This window comes from Penicillium hispanicum, assembly GCF_028827665.1.
Source record: "Penicillium hispanicum strain IBT 35686 chromosome Unknown utg000002l_segment0_segment0, whole genome shotgun sequence".
Classification (NCBI taxonomy): Eukaryota; Fungi; Ascomycota; class Eurotiomycetes; order Eurotiales; family Aspergillaceae; genus Penicillium; species Penicillium hispanicum.
The window spans coordinates 1,877,388-1,893,821 of NW_026623194.1; the positions used below are offsets into that span (position 1 = coordinate 1,877,388).

The window sequence follows — 16,434 nt, forward strand, 5'->3', positions numbered from 1 at the left end:
AGTCAACTCAATCACGCAAGATGCTTGGGCCAAAGACCTGGATTTGGACGGTCATTGCGGCGTCTGTCCCGTCCCTCGCAGTTCAGGCACCATGGGATCTAGGCAATGGCTTTAGCCTCACGGTGGACGAGAGCACGAACCACCTCTCGATCGCCCGTACCAATCACATTATATGGGAAACACTGCCGAACGAAGCGTTTCTCAGTGCAAGTTCTGGGCTGGACCAGGTTGTGGAGTCGAGTGGTAAGGCAATATAACAAACCTGAGTTGCTGGGAGATATGTTCCTGACGACGACCATCAAACAGGAAACTTCAAAATCACCGATGTTGATCACGCGAAGTGTACCGGACAGCGCATAAATCGAGTGACGCGAAGTACATGGAATGGCAGTGCCAACAACCACGCGGCAGTTGTCCACAGTACTCTATCAGGATGCGGGAACGTCACAGCTAGCGTTGCTTTCTACGTGCCCGCTGAGCTCCCAGACCGCATTGCGTTCCATATCAATGTCAACCCCGGCACGAAAACAGACCCTGTCACGAAGCTGTTCTTGACTTCCCGCTCATCGCCTTCCGAGGACTTCTATGGACTGGGAGGCCAAGCCTCATACGCTTCCTTGAAAAACACTTCCGTTCCTATCTTCTCGAGAGAACAAGGAGTCGGCCGGGGCGACCAGCCCACAACTCGTCTCGAAGACGAGAACAGTTTCTTTGCAGGCGGTGATCACTTCACCACCTACCACGCCATTCCTCAATACATCAGTTCCAACGCGCGAGTGTTCCACTTGGCCCAGGAAAGCACCGCCTATGCCAACTTCGATTTCAAAAACCCCCGGGCCGTGACGGTGCGGTATGCTGCCCTGAAAGTCGATGGATACTTCATGCAAGCAAGCAGCATGCTCGACGGCATCTCAATGCTCACTGACTATACTGGAAAGATGCCAGAATTACCGCGCTGGGTTGACACCGGTGAGTCGTTTCAAGTGCCAGTGTAGTTGGGTCTTCTCTAATTGCTATCATGAAAAAAATTCTAGGCGCGGTGCTCGGGATCCAAGGTGGCCAGGCAAAAGTCAACAGAATTGTGAAGGAAGGGCTCCGCCAGTCTTGCCCGATCGCGGCTGTTTGGCTTCAAGATTGGTACCGATTCCTGTTTTCTCCGCCCCCTCAGACACCCTACTAACCTTGAACAGGAGTGGTACACATAGCCAGAGCGCCTCATATCTTGACTATCTCAACCTTACCGTATCGCGTCTTTGGTGGAACTGGGAGCCGGACTCGAAGCTCTACCCAAATTGGACTCAATTCGTCCAGACCTTGCGTGACGAGCACAATGTTCGCACCTTATCGTACATCAACCCGTTTCTGGCCAATGTAAGCACCAAGTCTGATGGATACCGTCGGAACCTGTTCCTGGAAGCCACAGAGGGTGGCTACATGATCCAAAACTACACCACCGATGACACGGCCATTGTCTCTAGTGGCCCGGGTATCGAAGCTGGAATTCTCGACCTGACCAACCCGGCCACCCGGTCCTGGTTCCGAGACGTTCTTCTTGAGCAAGTTTGGAGCGCGAACGTGTCTGGCTATATGTGTGATTTTGGAGAGTACACCCCGACGACCTCCGACACCCGCTTTGCTAATAAGAGCGTCAATCCTTTCTTCTATCACAACGAATATCCGCGTGACTGGGCTACTCTGCACCACTCTCTGACCAAGAGTGTGCCTGGGTTCTCAGATGCGATCATTTTTCAGCGTTCCTCCTCGATGGGGGTCAACCGATACTTGAACTTATACTGGGCGGGTGACCAGGACACTGATTGGGGTGTCAATGACGGTATCAAGTCTGCTGTCACCGTCATAGGTCATATGGGCCTGTCTGGCTATGCGCATGGACACATGGAAGTTGGGGGATACACCACAACATGGACCAATTCGGGGGTGGTAAACCGCACCGCCGAGCTTCTGGGTCGCTGGGGAGAGCTCTCTGCTGTTTCCAGCGCAGTATTCCGCTCCCACGAGGGCAACGTCCCTGCTGTTAATGCTCAATTCTATTCTAACAAATCAACCGTGAGTGCATCAATTTGATACAAAGTACTCCACATTCATTCTAACCAATCGATCCACTAGTACGCCTACTACGCCTACAACGCGCGGATGTTCAGTAGCTTGGCGGCCTACCGTCGGCAGATCTTGGATACCGAGAGCAAGACCCGCGGGTGGCCTCTCCTCCGAATGCCTGTGATTTACTATCCCAGTGACCCACAGGCAAAGAAGATCAGCTACGAGAGTTTCTTCCTTGGTTCTGACTTGTATGTCGCACCGGTCCTGGATGCAGGCCGGAAGACTGTGGACGTTTATTTACCCGGCCAGAACCAGACCTACACTCATGTTTGGTCTGGTCAGAAGTATCAGGGTGGCCAGACGATTTATAACATCTCGGCTCCCTTTGGGAAGCCTGCCGTGTTTGTCGTGGGTCAACCAAAGCATAACTATCTGCAGGGCTTTCTCGACTTTGTTCGCAAGGAGGGAGGAACAGTGATCCATGTGTAAATGATCCCTTCGCAATGGTGAATCAGTACGGGAGTAGTGTTGAATAAGAGAATGTGACACTTTCCTTACTGTCTGGTTGTTGTCCAAGTCCAAGGGTAGTGTTTTTGATGCGGATACTGGTCGGGTCTTGGAGGTTCATTTTTACATCGATATTCTCTACCTGATGGGATATAGAAGGTCAATCGGCGTCATTAGCTCCTGAATCGTATCCATTCGATACAAGAACAAGTATCATTTAAGGCTGGTGCGACAAAGACGAGTTCAAATCAGAGGCCTTGCAGGGGAGATGACGTGAGTAGCTCACTAACGTAGCAGAACAAGGCATATCGGACGATTTCTGTTCTCAGATCATGCACATAAAATCGGTCTAAAGGAACTCCATGATCCTCTGCCTAGATACTGCTGTTATGCACCATTTACCTCGGCACTATCTCCCTCTCATGTCAACTGTAATAGAGCCTTACTGTTAGTAATGCTATGAACCGTAAGGGGCCCATTAACCAGAGTGAGCTATGTGGGAATCATCCTCCAAACATGGTTCTAGAGAGGAACCAGTACCTTACCCACTTGGCGCATCTCATCCGCATACGCACTCTTCTATTTGAATGATAACAACTCAGGGTGAGAGGAGAGATCACAGTAGATACTGCTAAGCATCACGCTTGTCCGAACACCAGTCCTAGGAGACAGCGAGTAGCGAGGTATAATTTCCTAGACTGGAGTATCTACATTTGTGTCATATCGAATACTGACTTGTTAGCAACAAGCCCCTGGAGCTCACTCATGTCGCTGCACAGTCACAACCGGGCCCGAGTACTGCCGTCGGCCATGGAATCGATACATAACCAAGCTCACGACAAACACGCCCACAAAGATGACCACACTCCAGTTGAAATCCTGCACCGTAGTGGAGGGCGTCGGGGGCCAGAATGACCAGAACAGGGCAAAGCACACATACAAGAGACCAATCAGATTGATGCCGAGGCCCAGCCTTCCTAGGCTCCACCGTCTGGGGGGCAACGAGTTTGGACAGTAAATCTTGCGATAGATCACACAGCTGATGGAGACGGCATAGGTGTACATTAGAGCGGCGACATTGAGAGAAATGATGGCATTGAAAGCCACTTCGGAACCGATGTTGATGACGGACAACAGGCCGCTGATGAGACAAGAAAGGGCAATAGCTCTCACTGGGATGCGCCGGCGGGGATCAACATGCGATATCCATCGGGCAAATGGAAGTCCCCGATCACGCGCAAATGCGTAGGTCTGACGGGCAGTGGATGCATTGAATAAAATGTTGCTGAAAATGACCGGGATCAAGATGATGGCCGTCAGCCCATTCACCCCTGCGGTGGAAACAATGTTTCGAAAGGCGTAGAGGAACGGGAACCCCGAGCTGTCGGCTAGTGACTTGGGAACCGATGGTAATGCTAGTAGCAGGCCGACAATGACCACGAAAGCCAGTATCCCATTGACCTACGCAAGGGTCGCAAGGGTGTGCGTGAGCAAATGGGTCGGAATCTGCAACTTGGAGCGTGGCGAGGACTCACAAAGTAGCCCCATGCAATAGCAATAGGGACATATCTCCCAGCATCTTTCACCTCTTCTGACATATGTGCAGTTGCATCCGAACCTGCCAAAGTATGAGCCCAAAGGTCCGAAGAGGAGTTATGCTGCCAGGCTGTGGACTCACTCAGGGATCCGTATATGGCCGATATTTGCCCAATCATCAAGCTGACTCCGACCGTCGGCCAGCCACCGCCGTTATAGAACTCCGTGAACACCGCTTTAGGGGAGTTGTGGGGCGCAAGAACCAATAGCACGGTGATAACAATGACCCAGCAGACTATGTGGAGAGCAAAGAGCAGGTTTTGGATTCGGGGCATCCAATCCGCCGCGTGAATGTTGAAGAAATAGATGATAGCGATCATTGCCCAAACAAACAGTGTTCCTTGCCAGGGCTTCGGCTGATATGACGGATCTCTAATGGAGATCAGTCCTTGAATAATGGTGCCACTGGAGGTAAAGATCAGTTCGGTTGTCATCACCATAGGTCGCAGCGCTAAGAGCCAGGTACTAACGTGAGAAAGCTTCCAGCAGCCGCTCCTGCTTGCCATGCTAGTACAGACATCCACCCTATATAGGGAAAAACAAGCATTAGGTATGGAGCATCAATGGGGTAGAGCGAGATATTCACCGGTCGAGTAGCTAAGAAACCTTTGGTATCGGGCAGGAGCAAACTCGGAGACCCAGTGGTATTGACCTCCCGAGGTTGGTGCCCTAGAATCCGATCCTGGTTAGCTCGTTCTGAGGAGAGCGAATGCTTCCCTGAGCCAGTTCTCACATAGAAGCCATCTCTGCGAGGGAAACAATGATGAAGCCGAATCCAATGAAGGTCCACACAAAGCTCCACAAGAGTCCGGCGAGGCCGCCATTTTGAAGTCCTTGTGAGTTGGAACTGGCACAGCATGTAAGCGTCCTGGCTAGGAAAATCTGGATCGATCTCTCTCACATAAGTATAAACTCCCATGTGGCCTGCAGGACTGCTGAGAAGCTCAGGGCTGCCAGAGGGCGGAAATTGCGCTTCAATAGACATTAGCCGATGATCACCAGTGCTTCCAGAACCGCGGAGCATGTACCTTGAACTCCTGGACCTTTCCCATTCGATGCATGTCATTCTGGTCGTGCGGTGTACCATCCGCGTCCGACAGACCTTTGTTGAGAAGATCGACTTCCATTCTCTGAAATCTGGTGGCTGACTGTCGGGTCATTTGGAGAGTCGTTAATGACAACCTGGGGCTGGAAGCCATTAAGCACAGCTCATGGCATTGAATTTCTTCCAAAGGTAGCTCAGAAGGCTCCGATAGTGAGGAAGGGAGAGAGTGGAAAGAGAACTTGCGATAGGGGATGGAGGTTGTACAGAAGATGAACATTCCTCGTCGGGAGTTGAACCCGATGTATCATCCGCCCAGTTAGACAACACCCCTGCAGCTTTCCCTCAAGACCGCAGGATTTATAAATATCATCTAAGAAGCCATGTATGACATCGCAAGGCAAGACGAGTTTCAACAAGCGAATGTAGTGGACTCGGGTCAAGGTCTTTCTGGTCTGAGCCGCGAGGAGATGATGTCTATACTTCTAATGGAGAAACCCCTTCCTAACAGAGTGATGTCCTACCGTCGAAATAATATTGCGTCAGTTGAACGAACCAGAGACAACTGGCTAGGCGTAAGATGTAATCAAGCGGAGTTGGAAGACTCGTCTCCGCAAAGGCTGGGATTATTGCCGTTTCAGCCAGTTTAGTCTGCAACGACACAGACACGAAGCGCTCAAGGCCACTGTGTGACTAAACTGGGGATGACGCATCGAATTCTTCATTCGCTGACCTGCTGTACCTATCCGAGAGCGGCCTCTGTCCGAATAGTCGGCGAGAGCTGGTGGGGATTTGAGATGTATGCTGACATGCTTGCTCGTCAACCTGGCAACGAGTCGCAAACTCTTCACCAGAGAACCTTGGTCAAGTGTCGCTTTATGACAGGCATGATTGGGCGCTGGACAGACGGCCAGACTAGAGCTGACTGGTGTAACGGTGACCATGAAGCAAACCCTCCGATTGCCCTATAGAACAAGTGCGTTAAATTGTGGAATCGTTTAGATCGAGCTGCAAATGTGCGCGATTGGACCATGATCGGAACGAACCAAATTGATCAATTACGACCGAGTCTCACGAGCGGCGAGGCCTCGATAGCAGAACTCTGTCGATTCTCAATTGTGCTTGACCCGGCTCCTATTGATTCCGACGTGCGAGCCTACCACGCATTGTGGAAGCCTCGTGAAAGCCGTCGTGTAGCCATAATCTTGCGGTTACGCCCACCCGGGGCAACGACCACGAACTCGAGTTGGACTGGGGATGCATGCCTCTTCATCGGAGAGCCGTAAACCCTGGTGCTGGAAGCTGCTCCAGTAGTGCTCACTGGTTTACCTCAGACTGGATATATCCAAGGTCTGGTCCCGAAGAGAGCGGGTGGATTGTCGGAACAACCTGCGCTGTCGGCCATGGCGGCGGCACTTCCCTCCCCCACGATGCCAGCAGGATTTACTCCGCCGCTGACGGTGGATAACAGCATCAACCACAATGGGTTGATTGCAGTTCTGACAGCATTCTCCATGTTTCTGGTTCTGGGATCTCTGGGAATCAGAGTCTACTCGGCATACAATCGACGCGCCAGACAGCTGGATGATGACTGGTGTTTTGGACTGACGGTGGTATGCATCAGGCACCCCCTAATGAAGAAGAACTTTTTGAGAAATATCTTGACAGAATGGCTCTTAGGTATTCGCGCTGGCACAAACCTGCGTGGTCTCTGCCTCGATCCACCTTGGTTGGGGCAAGACCGATGCTTTGATCACCGCAAAAAGCCCGATGGACAAGGTCAGCAAATTGCTACGGACTCTACATTCTTGCTAACGACGAGATACGGCAGACCGTTTATTGCGCAGACCTGTTGTATGTGTCGGTCATGGTATGTTCCAAGGCCTCAACGGCCATTTTCTACCGCACCGTCACGTTGCGAAGCTTCCAGTGGATGACATACGCACTGCTTGCGGTGATTGTTCTATGGGGGCCAGCAGCCGTGTGAGCTTCTCCCATGTCTAGAATCACGAGAATCGGTCAAATATTGATATCAACGACATTGCAGGATTATGCTCGCAGTGCGCTGCACCTCCAGTCCCTGGGACAATGTTGACAAAAAATGTGACATACTGGTAAGTTCTTTTGGTTCGTATGATGGGTCTCCGTCGTCAATCTCACCGCAACGTGCACGCAGTTTGCGCGGTGGCAGACTATCACTGCCATAGACATTGTCCTGGAAGCTGCCCTGATCCTATACCCAGTACAAGCGATCCCAAGGCTCCAGACCAGCCTGAGCAAGAAGGTCGTTGTTGTTTTGATCCTCAGCTGCCGCGTTGTGTAAGGCCATCTGTCGTTTCTCGAGCTCGATCGTCTAGCGCTAACGCACTGCGTGCTCTTATCCAGTCTCATTCCCGTTTCTGCAGTCCATCTTTATTACATGAATCGGCAGATCCAGTCCTCCGATCCCAGCCTGGAGGGGACAATAGCTACGGTCGTGGCTGAAATCCACGTCGCTCTCAGTGTGATGGTCCTCATCACGCCTCTGATGAAACCCTTTATCGCTGCATATGTGGATGAGAATGGCCTAGCCTATACGGACGAAGCTTCGAATTCCCGAAGTTCCCATAGCTCTCGCTCTCGGACGATGAAAGGGGTGTTCAAGCCCCGGGATCCGTACGCGTCGACGGAAGAAGAGCCTCTGTCGTATCAACAGGCGCTGGCAGCGGAGAATCGCATCATGAAGAGTGTACAGATTTCGGTGGCTCGCGAAGCATTAGAACTTTCTGAAAGGGGAAAAAGAAGACATTAACGTCGGATACACACCGTATAATACGCGACGAAGATAATGCAGAATGCCAGATTAGTTTCCTCACTCGAGTTGAGCCACGCTTTCCGTATAAAAGGATCATCTTCCTTTCTCTTTTGGTTGTTAATAGCGGTCATACGTAAGCCAGGTCTGGAATTAAGCAAAGGTCCCATTGCTCCCGAGCCATATATAGCGTGCAATGTTACTATGCACGAGTGCTGAATCAAGACAGTCCCAGCCGGGATTCTTCAATTCCAAAAGGAAGGTGAAGTGGCCGTTAATCTCTTATTTCTCTTGCCGTTCTGCATTCCGCCTCATTTGAAACCCTTCTTCTGTCATGCTCGACTGGAACTACGACAACCCATGCAGGAAGGGCATACAGACAGAGTCGAGATACCTCCTCCAAGGTCAACAGAAGACCAGATGAGGCCAGTCTGGAAACGTTACTAGCAGATGGCCCTGCACCTAATTCTGGCAGCATGTCGACCTCACCGTCACACGATTTCGGCACGATGAGATCTGACACTAGCAAAGAAGTGATTATTGTGGGGTGGGATGGGATGGGTGATCTGGCAGACTGCCATGTCGCGTCCTATCCAGCTTAGCGACTCTCGCCTCCCATGGGAACAACCTCTGAATATCTCACTAGCGAAAGTGGTCCATCACAATGACCCTCGGTCATGATATGCATGACATTTGACTCGTCCGTCTTCAGCACAGCAACTGTCGTCACACCCCAGGGCTTCGCAGTCTCGCGGGCTGTTCATTTTACGTCCCATCCCCAAAAAGCTCTGCGAACACGAGAATCGACCAGATAACACTGATAATGGCCCGGCGCCAGTTGCACGATCTTGGTGTGAAATGGGCCATGACTTCTCTTGGATGCTTGACAGGAATGCTGTTTCCAGTGCCGATTGCCTTTTCCATCTATGGACCGAGGACAAAGTCTTGGATCAGGTTCAGCGTGGATGATTGATGTAACAGGGCTACAACCTAAGGAACAAGAAGATGATAGACCGAGAACGAGTCTGGCCTACCACTGCAATCCAATTTAACGGGACCAACGAGCCAGTCAATGCCTGCTCCTCGGACATCTGCATGGCAAATATCCGCAAGCTCCGAATGCCGGTGGTTCTAGGAAAAGCCGAGCATGGAAAGATTCCGACAGATCCAGGATTCTTGCCTTCAGTATGGACCAGGGGTATCTCCCATATGCCCTCTCGTCGCGTGGAGAAATATTTGCCTGGCAATCACCCATGGACGGAGACACGGCGAGGCTGAGGTAGAAGTAGCTTATCGCATCGTTTCTTGTGCATGAGAATCCGGGTTCAAGGAATGCATACGCAGATATGACGATGGAACACCGAGAAAAGATGGAGAAGCGGCATCTAGAATCGAAGGAGGACCAGACGTGCTTTCAGAATTCGACAAATACCCATGACATTTGGTTCATGTTATCGTGGCCCGAGGTTCCTTCGCCGCCGTCGGCCGGGTCCGATGGATCGCGGTGGAGAAAGACACGACGACCAGCGGGGAGTCTGTGCTGCCACTGTGCGTGCGGATTCCAATCCCATCGTCTTCACAGACGTTGTCCAGGAGGGCGGCGTACCTCTGGTTGTCACCATTTGGGTCAGACACGGATTAAACTTCCTGGGGAAGCTGTACGCGATCCCCAGCGATGCAAGTGCCGCGAGCACGAATCCGGGGAAACCAAGACTTTTAGCTAATATGAATCCCCTTTGGCGTCGCCTGGGGATGCCGAGTCCACCTGTCCGCAGATCGGGCCAACGCTAAGCAGCCGAAGCCCCCGATCTCGCCAATGGGCGTTGCGATGCGTGGTCCGGGGTGGACGTACGGCCCATCCAGTGCTGGATCCGTTGCAGTCGCGATCGTCCGGCAGACGGCGATGGCCGCCACGAGCCCAGCTGTTGGTATATATGATGGCACACTTCTCTAGCTTCACGGTTGACCTTTGGGTGGGGGCAACTCACCGTGGCCAGAGCACGATCACGGACTCTGGGGTCATCTTCAGCATCCTGCGCTCTTCTATGACCAACCCTGCATCATGAAGCCATATTTTGGCCTTCGCGGCTCCGCTTTGAATCGAGCCATCATCTGGCTGGTCGTCTGTCCATCGTTTGTGACCTATGGATACAACCAGGGGGTCACGGGAGGTCTCTTGACCCTGAAATCCTTTGCCCAGACCTTCCCCCAGATCAACACGCTCACCACGAAGGGAGCGCAGCAACATCATAACTCGACCATTCAAGGTAACTTCCTCCCAGTCACCCGGATCGCGGAATTCCAAGCGAGCGGCAAGACCTCGGCTGATATCTGACACGCATGGCGCCTTGCAGGAACGGTGGTTGCACTGTACACTGTGGGAGGGATGTTTGGGTCGTTGTCGTGCATCCAATTGGGCGATGTTCTCGGTCGACGTCGGGTCATCTTCATCACATCCGCCATCTCCATCATCGGCGCAGTCTTGATGGCCAGTTCGTACTCCCTCACTCAATTCATCGTGGCCCGGCTGGTCCTGGGCTACGGCACTGGAGGGTACGTGGCCACCGTGCCCGTCTGGCAATCCGAGATCTCCAAGGCGACAAAGCGAGGCGCGCACGTCGTTACGGATGGGATCTTCATCGGCGCCGGCATCACCATCTCCCTGTGGATTGATTTTGGCTTTTACTTCGTGACAGGCAACTCGGTATCATGGCGATTCCCGCTCGCCTTCCAGATCGTCCTGTCCCTGGTGGTCATGGCCTTCGTCATGCTCTTCCCGGAATCCCCTCGATGGCTGGTGAAGAAAGGCCGCGTTCCCGAAGCGCGTCACATTCTAGCTGCTCTCGCCGACGTGGAGCCCGGCTCCGAGCAGATTACGACCGACATTCGGGATATCGAGACCTCTCTCGCTCTGAGCGGAAGTGGCTCCTTCAAGGATATGCTGAAGATGGGTGAGCAACGTCTGTTTCACCGCACCGTTCTGGCCGCAATGGGACAAATGTTCCAGCAGATGTGCGGCATCAACCTGATCACCTTTTACGCGACCACCATCTTCGAGCAATATCTCCACCTAAGTCCGCTTCAGTCACGGATTCTGGCCGCTTCGATGTGCCTCACGCAGCCGCTGGGTGGCTTTTTGGCCTATTTCACCATTGATCGTCTCGGTCGTCGCGTGCTCATGCTTTCGTCTGCGGTGGGCATGTCTGTGTCGATGGCAATCCTGGCCGGTACTACGTCGGTCACCAACAACACGGGCTCCTTGATTGCGGCGGTGGTTTTTCTCTTTGTCTTTGAATTCATCTTCACCGTCGGCTACTCCGGGCTGACTTTCCTGTACGCGACCGAGGTGGCTCCCTTGCAGCTCCGCGCAGCCATCAGTGCCGTCTCGACCTCGGCAGTGTGGATGTTTAACTTCCTCCTGGCCGAGGTGACCCCGGTTGGCTTCGACATGATCTCGTACCGATATTATATCATCTTCGCCGTGCTCAATGCCGCCATCGTGCCGACGGTGTATTTTTTCTTTCCCGAGACCAATGGCCGGTCGCTGGAGGAGATCGATGAAATCTTTCTGCAATCGCGCAGCATTTTCGACCCGCCTCGTATCGCCCGCACCATGCCAAAAATGCACGTTGCGGACGGTCACAGCGTGGATGCGGACGTAGTGAAAGGCATTGATAGTGACGATGCGGGTGGGAAGGACACACCGAAGGCCTAATGTAGCACAACACGAACTTGCACACTACTGGTTTGGACTTTGGTCGTGAAGATGACTTTCTCATATAGACGAACTGAAATATGTATATAGCATCAGAATGAACCAAGTCCCAATGTCATACTTGGCTGCTTTTTCAGTCTCCGACTTCCCCAAACAAAGATCTTGTCTCGGTGCACTTTGACCCCGATCGACGAGTCTACTAGACATCACGAATGACCCTGGAGCCGATTTACCTGGCGTAGTGTCCGTTCAACAGTGCTTCACGCTCGCATTGCCAAGACGTCGCGTGGCGTGGGATATGCAATGGATTAACTACCGTGGCTGATTTGGACCGAGATCGGCCTCGCCTGACTCGGGATACTGGCCGCGACTCGGCAATGCCGAGCTACCAGTCCGGACCGGCATTTTGGTTGAAAACGCTCCAATCTCGGTCGGCATGGTGGAGAGTCGATTAAGTAGGGCCGGGGTAGCTCATTCGGTTTTAACACGACTCTACGCCTGGAGTGGGAGCAACACAGTGACTACGGGCGATTCTACCGTGAGCATACCGCTGGTCCGGAGAGGGGCAGGGTTGTAGGATAGGTGGCGATGCGCAATTGTCGGCATGATTAAGATAGATTGATTGGTGAAGAGAACCCCCAGGGTCCTCGGTGAACTAACTAGAAACATGAAGTCATAGCTCTGCCAAGCGGGCCTCGATGACGGCATCCCGATCAGAGCACCGCCGATCATTGTGTATACCGGCTTTGTTTACCGCACGCAGTAACCTCCATCGATGAGCAGGTCGTTGCCCGTCATGTACGTGCTGGCATCGCTGACCAGGTAGACGTAGGCACCCTTGAGCTCCTTGGCCTGGCCGTTACGGCCCATGGGGATCATGGACAGCCACAGATCCTGCACCTTCTGGTCCACAAAGTCTGACAAGCCGGTGTCGATGTATCCGGGGGAAATGCTGTTCACGCGGGCAAAATCCCGCCATTCGTTGGCGAGCGATCGGGCCATGTGGATGCAGCCAGCCTTGGCGACGTTGTAGGAGGTCTGTTCTTGTGGGAAGTTGGCGATGTGACCGGACATGGACGAGGTAATCACGAAGCTGCCGGTGCCACGCTCCTTGAAGTGAGCGCCCACAGCCTTGGCGCAGTGGAAGGTTCCGGTCAAGTCAGTCTGGATGACTTCGGTCCAGTCGGACACTGAGCCGTCCAAGATACCGCTGTCCGCCGTGCGACCCGCGTTGGCGATGAAGGCGTCGATCTTGCCAAACTCCTTGATGACGTTGTCGACGAGACCCTTCACACTCTCCCAGTTGCCCACATCACACTTGTAGGCCTTGACCTTGACCCCGTACTTTTCTCCAAGCTCCTTTGCGTTCTTCTCGCCGCCCTCTGGTCGCGAAGAGTAGGTGATAGCTAGGTCGGCGCCCATCTCGGCGCAGCCACGAGCGGCCTCGATACCCATGCCGCGGGAACCGGAAGCGCCGGTGACGACGACCACCTTGCCTTTGAGGCTGAAGAGATCCTTCAGACTTTCGGCCTGGGGGACGGGGATAGGCATGGTGAGTTGGAACTGTCGGCGAAGTGTAGAAGACGGGAGAAAGAGGAGGGTGAGTGGATGAGAGGAAAGAAGAATGAGAGTTGACAGATGAGAGATGAGAGGGAGGATGATACGTGAGAAGATTACCTCTCTATATATACGTGCCAGTGCGACTTTCCCCGCCCTCGACAATGACCTAATGATGGAGTATCTCGTATCCCGGTTTCTCCCTCCCCCCATTCCTCTGATACGCTGCCACCACGGAGGTGACGAGGGGAGCTGTCCATTCACATTCCCGGTTCTGCGCCTGCTCAAAGGCCTTGCTGGACTCCACTTCCCACTCGCGATCTCTATAACTCGTCACGGGCTTCTTGATGGCGGAGCGGTGATGTCATGACTGGCCCCGACCATCGACCGGTTTCGCCGAAACCCCCGTGGTGATTTCACCGGCCCTTGTCCAATGCTGAGGCGTTTTGAAGTACAGGCACCAGACCACTGTCCTTTGTATGGTCTGCGATCTGGACTAGGTCGCTGTCATCTTGTCGCGAACGATGCGCGCTGTCGCGGCCGATCGCCCCACCTTGAACGATGCGCCAATCGAAGGCACTCAGACTCGTTGATGCCGGGTAGATGGATGCCCATGGCTCTAGACTGGTAGGATTCCCGACTCGTTCGCGAAACCTTCGACGCCGGTTCATGCAATCATCGAGCGTTGGCACCACTCCTGCACCTATGGGCTTTGCGAAGATCTTATCCACAGTCTGACATGACGAAATCCGCCGGCAAAAACAGTTCAAAGTCGGTAGTCGTTGACTCAGCAATCCATCTGCCCGCGATGGTATTATTGGGATCATTCGCTGTGTCCGGCAGAGGAACTCTTGGTGTGATGGAATCGCATCATGGAGAGTCAGACCATCGACCAAGCGCCGCGGTCTCACCCAGGCGAAGCGATTCACCGACCATCGATTCACCGACCATCGATTCACCGACCGTCCACAGTTCGAACTACTAGTACTCTACACCACAATGAATTTAACGATTCGTTTATTTCCCGGTGAGGGCTCACTCTTCGGATCTCGAACACTTGCTCGTATTAGAACTGATTTGGGTGCTCAGAGTGCGGTCGTTTTTCAACCGCGAGCCTCATATCGGCCATGTCGGCCATAATCCGTTGCGCGACAGTGCAGATCTCGAGATTCATACCTGGTCTGGTCCCGATGACCTGGATAATCCGTTCAACTGGAGCAAAACATATAAATGGGTGCTGACACTAACGGTGTGCTTCATGTACGTGGGACTGGCTACCCGATCCATCTGAACTCTACGTTAATGGAACACAAACTGATCGATCGCCATAGTTCCATCCTGACAGGTCTGCCCGCTGGCTCTTACGGCGCTGGCAATGCCTGGATGGAGCAACAGTTTCATGTTCAGAATACTCCGTTCCCTAATCTGGCCTGGGCCACGACCTCGTGGAATATGGGAGCGGCATTCTGGCCTCTCATTTTCGTCCCCTTGACCGAATCGTCCGGTCGGATGCCGGGATACTTTGTCGCCTACTTCATCCTTGTCGTCTCGCTTTTCCCGTCTGCCTTCGCCCAGAATTTCGCCACGCTCGTGGTCACTCGCTTTTTCGGAGGCGGCGCATCGTCGGTCTCCATTAACATCGTCGGGGGCAGTATCAGCGATGTCTGGTATGGTGACAAGGCCCGCAGCCTCCCAATGTCGCTGTTTGGGTTTACTAGTGTGGTTGGGATTGCACTGGGACCCTTCATTGGCTCTGCCATCCAGGAAATCCACAAGAAGGATCCATGGCGATGGTAAGGCAGGCCCGGCCTGTATCGCGATCGTTCCCGGCTGACTGAGCCTAGGATCTTTTATGTCCAGATCATCTACAATGCTGCTCTGATACCAATTTTCTACTTGATTCTTCGCGAGACTCGTGCTGGTGTCATACTCAAGAAACGCGCTAAGAAGCTCCGCAAAGAGACTGGTCGCGCGATCTATGCCGAGTCCGAACTGGATACCACAAGCGTGTGGAAGCTGCTCCAGGTGTCATTTGAACGCCCTACCCGCATGCTCCTGACCGAGCCCGTTGTCACCTTCTTCACTCTTTGGGTTAGCTTCGCATGGGGGATTTTGTTTCTGTTCTTCTCGAGTGTTTCCCAGACCTTCAGCCATAATTATGGCTGGGGAACCTTGGCTACGGGTCTCGTTCAACTTGCTATTTCGGTTGGGGCAGTGATTGGGACTGTGTTCAATCCAATCCAGGACTGGATCTACCTACAATCCGCACGCAAAAACCTGGAGACCCCCGGCCGGCCCATTCCCGAAGCTCGTTTGTACACTTCGATTCCAGGCAGTCTTCTGTTCGCAGGTGGACTCTTCTGGTATGGTTGGGGTAGCGTAGGCAATGGATCTACTCACTGGATTGTTCCTACGCTCGGTATTGGCTGCACTGGTGTGGGAATATACTCTATCTATATGGCCGTGGTTAACTATTTGACCGATGCTTACGAGAAGTATGCAGCCTCAGCACTCTCGGCAGCTTCACTAGGTCGGAACGCCTTTGGGGCCTTCCTTCCACTAGCCTCTTACGAGCTCTTTGAAACGCTGGGATACGGCTGGGCTGGTTCGTTGCTCGGGTTCGTGGGCGTCGCTCTATCAGTTGTCCCGGTGGTACTCGTTCTCAAAGGGCCCGACATCCGCCAGCGCAGTCCGTTTATGCGAGAGTCTACACTCGATCCGCAGGAAGAGGTGACGGAAAATTACTCCGAGAAGATGGATGTTTGAATGCCCAGACCTATTCTCGCTGTCTGTGTTAACCTCAGGAACACAGGAGAAAAGGTCCGTCTTACATTTCGATTTCTAGTACGAACTGCTAGGGCTGACGGCTGGCATGGATACGGATGCCATTGAGAACGTGCCCTTGGGGCTGATTGTTATCTAACAGCACTTGACCATCCAGTTCGTCTTTTCTCAAGAGCACAAACCGCATGCCCCATCAAATAGGGTATCAAATGCGACGGGTGAAACACCCAATACTTTCTTCCACTTCTCGCTGCATTGCTAGAACGGCTGTCAACCGATGTATTTGAGCCGTCTATTCATTGGCAGGACATCAGACCCGCAGAGCCAATAGGCAGCAGTTGTTGCAATCCATCGAGCGTCACCTCTAGTTGCCTGTTGGAG

At 53.0% G+C, this 16,434-nt stretch overlaps 6 protein-coding genes across 6 annotated transcripts; 4 read left to right on the forward strand and 2 right to left on the reverse strand.

Annotated features, from left to right (window-relative positions):
• Positions 1-20: 20 nt before the first annotated feature.
• N7459_002401 (uncharacterized protein) lies at positions 21-2,550 on the forward strand (the record flags this gene model as incomplete). Its single annotated transcript, XM_056941586.1, has 5 exons — positions 21-243; positions 307-969; positions 1,035-1,137; positions 1,191-2,067; positions 2,128-2,550. 5 exons carry the CDS (start codon positions 21-23, stop codon positions 2,548-2,550), a joined length of 2,289 nt encoding a protein of 762 aa, XP_056803441.1.
• A 777-nt stretch (positions 2,551-3,327) lies between these two features.
• N7459_002402 (uncharacterized protein) lies at positions 3,328-5,324 on the reverse strand (the record flags this gene model as incomplete). Its single annotated transcript, XM_056941587.1, has 7 exons — positions 3,328-4,029; positions 4,104-4,569; positions 4,635-4,689; positions 4,751-4,833; positions 4,898-5,011; positions 5,066-5,136; positions 5,193-5,324. 7 exons carry the CDS (start codon positions 5,322-5,324, stop codon positions 3,328-3,330), a joined length of 1,623 nt encoding a protein of 540 aa, XP_056803442.1.
• Positions 5,325-6,609: 1,285 nt separating this feature from the next.
• Positions 6,610-7,997, forward strand: N7459_002403 (uncharacterized protein; the record flags this gene model as incomplete). The annotated part of the gene is made up of 6 exons (XM_056941588.1): positions 6,610-6,819; positions 6,887-6,985; positions 7,038-7,189; positions 7,254-7,320; positions 7,383-7,525; positions 7,592-7,997. The coding sequence occupies 6 exons, from the start codon at positions 6,610-6,612 to the stop codon at positions 7,995-7,997; spliced, it is 1,077 nt and encodes a 358-aa protein (XP_056803443.1).
• A 2,062-nt stretch (positions 7,998-10,059) lies between these two features.
• N7459_002404 (putative MFS sugar transporter) lies at positions 10,060-11,712 on the forward strand (the record flags this gene model as incomplete). Its single annotated transcript, XM_056941589.1, has 2 exons — positions 10,060-10,264; positions 10,352-11,712. The coding sequence occupies 2 exons, from the start codon at positions 10,060-10,062 to the stop codon at positions 11,710-11,712; spliced, it is 1,566 nt and encodes a 521-aa protein (XP_056803444.1).
• Positions 11,713-12,462: 750 nt separating this feature from the next.
• N7459_002405 (SDR family oxidoreductase) lies at positions 12,463-13,263 on the reverse strand (the record flags this gene model as incomplete). Its single annotated transcript, XM_056941590.1, has 1 exon — positions 12,463-13,263. One exon carries the CDS (start codon positions 13,261-13,263, stop codon positions 12,463-12,465), a length of 801 nt encoding a protein of 266 aa, XP_056803445.1.
• Positions 13,264-14,141: 878 nt separating this feature from the next.
• Positions 14,142-16,035, forward strand: N7459_002406 (uncharacterized protein; the record flags this gene model as incomplete). The annotated part of the gene is made up of 4 exons (XM_056941591.1): positions 14,142-14,296; positions 14,359-14,529; positions 14,601-15,062; positions 15,114-16,035. The coding sequence occupies 4 exons, from the start codon at positions 14,142-14,144 to the stop codon at positions 16,033-16,035; spliced, it is 1,710 nt and encodes a 569-aa protein (XP_056803446.1).
• Positions 16,036-16,434: the final 399 nt, after the last annotated feature.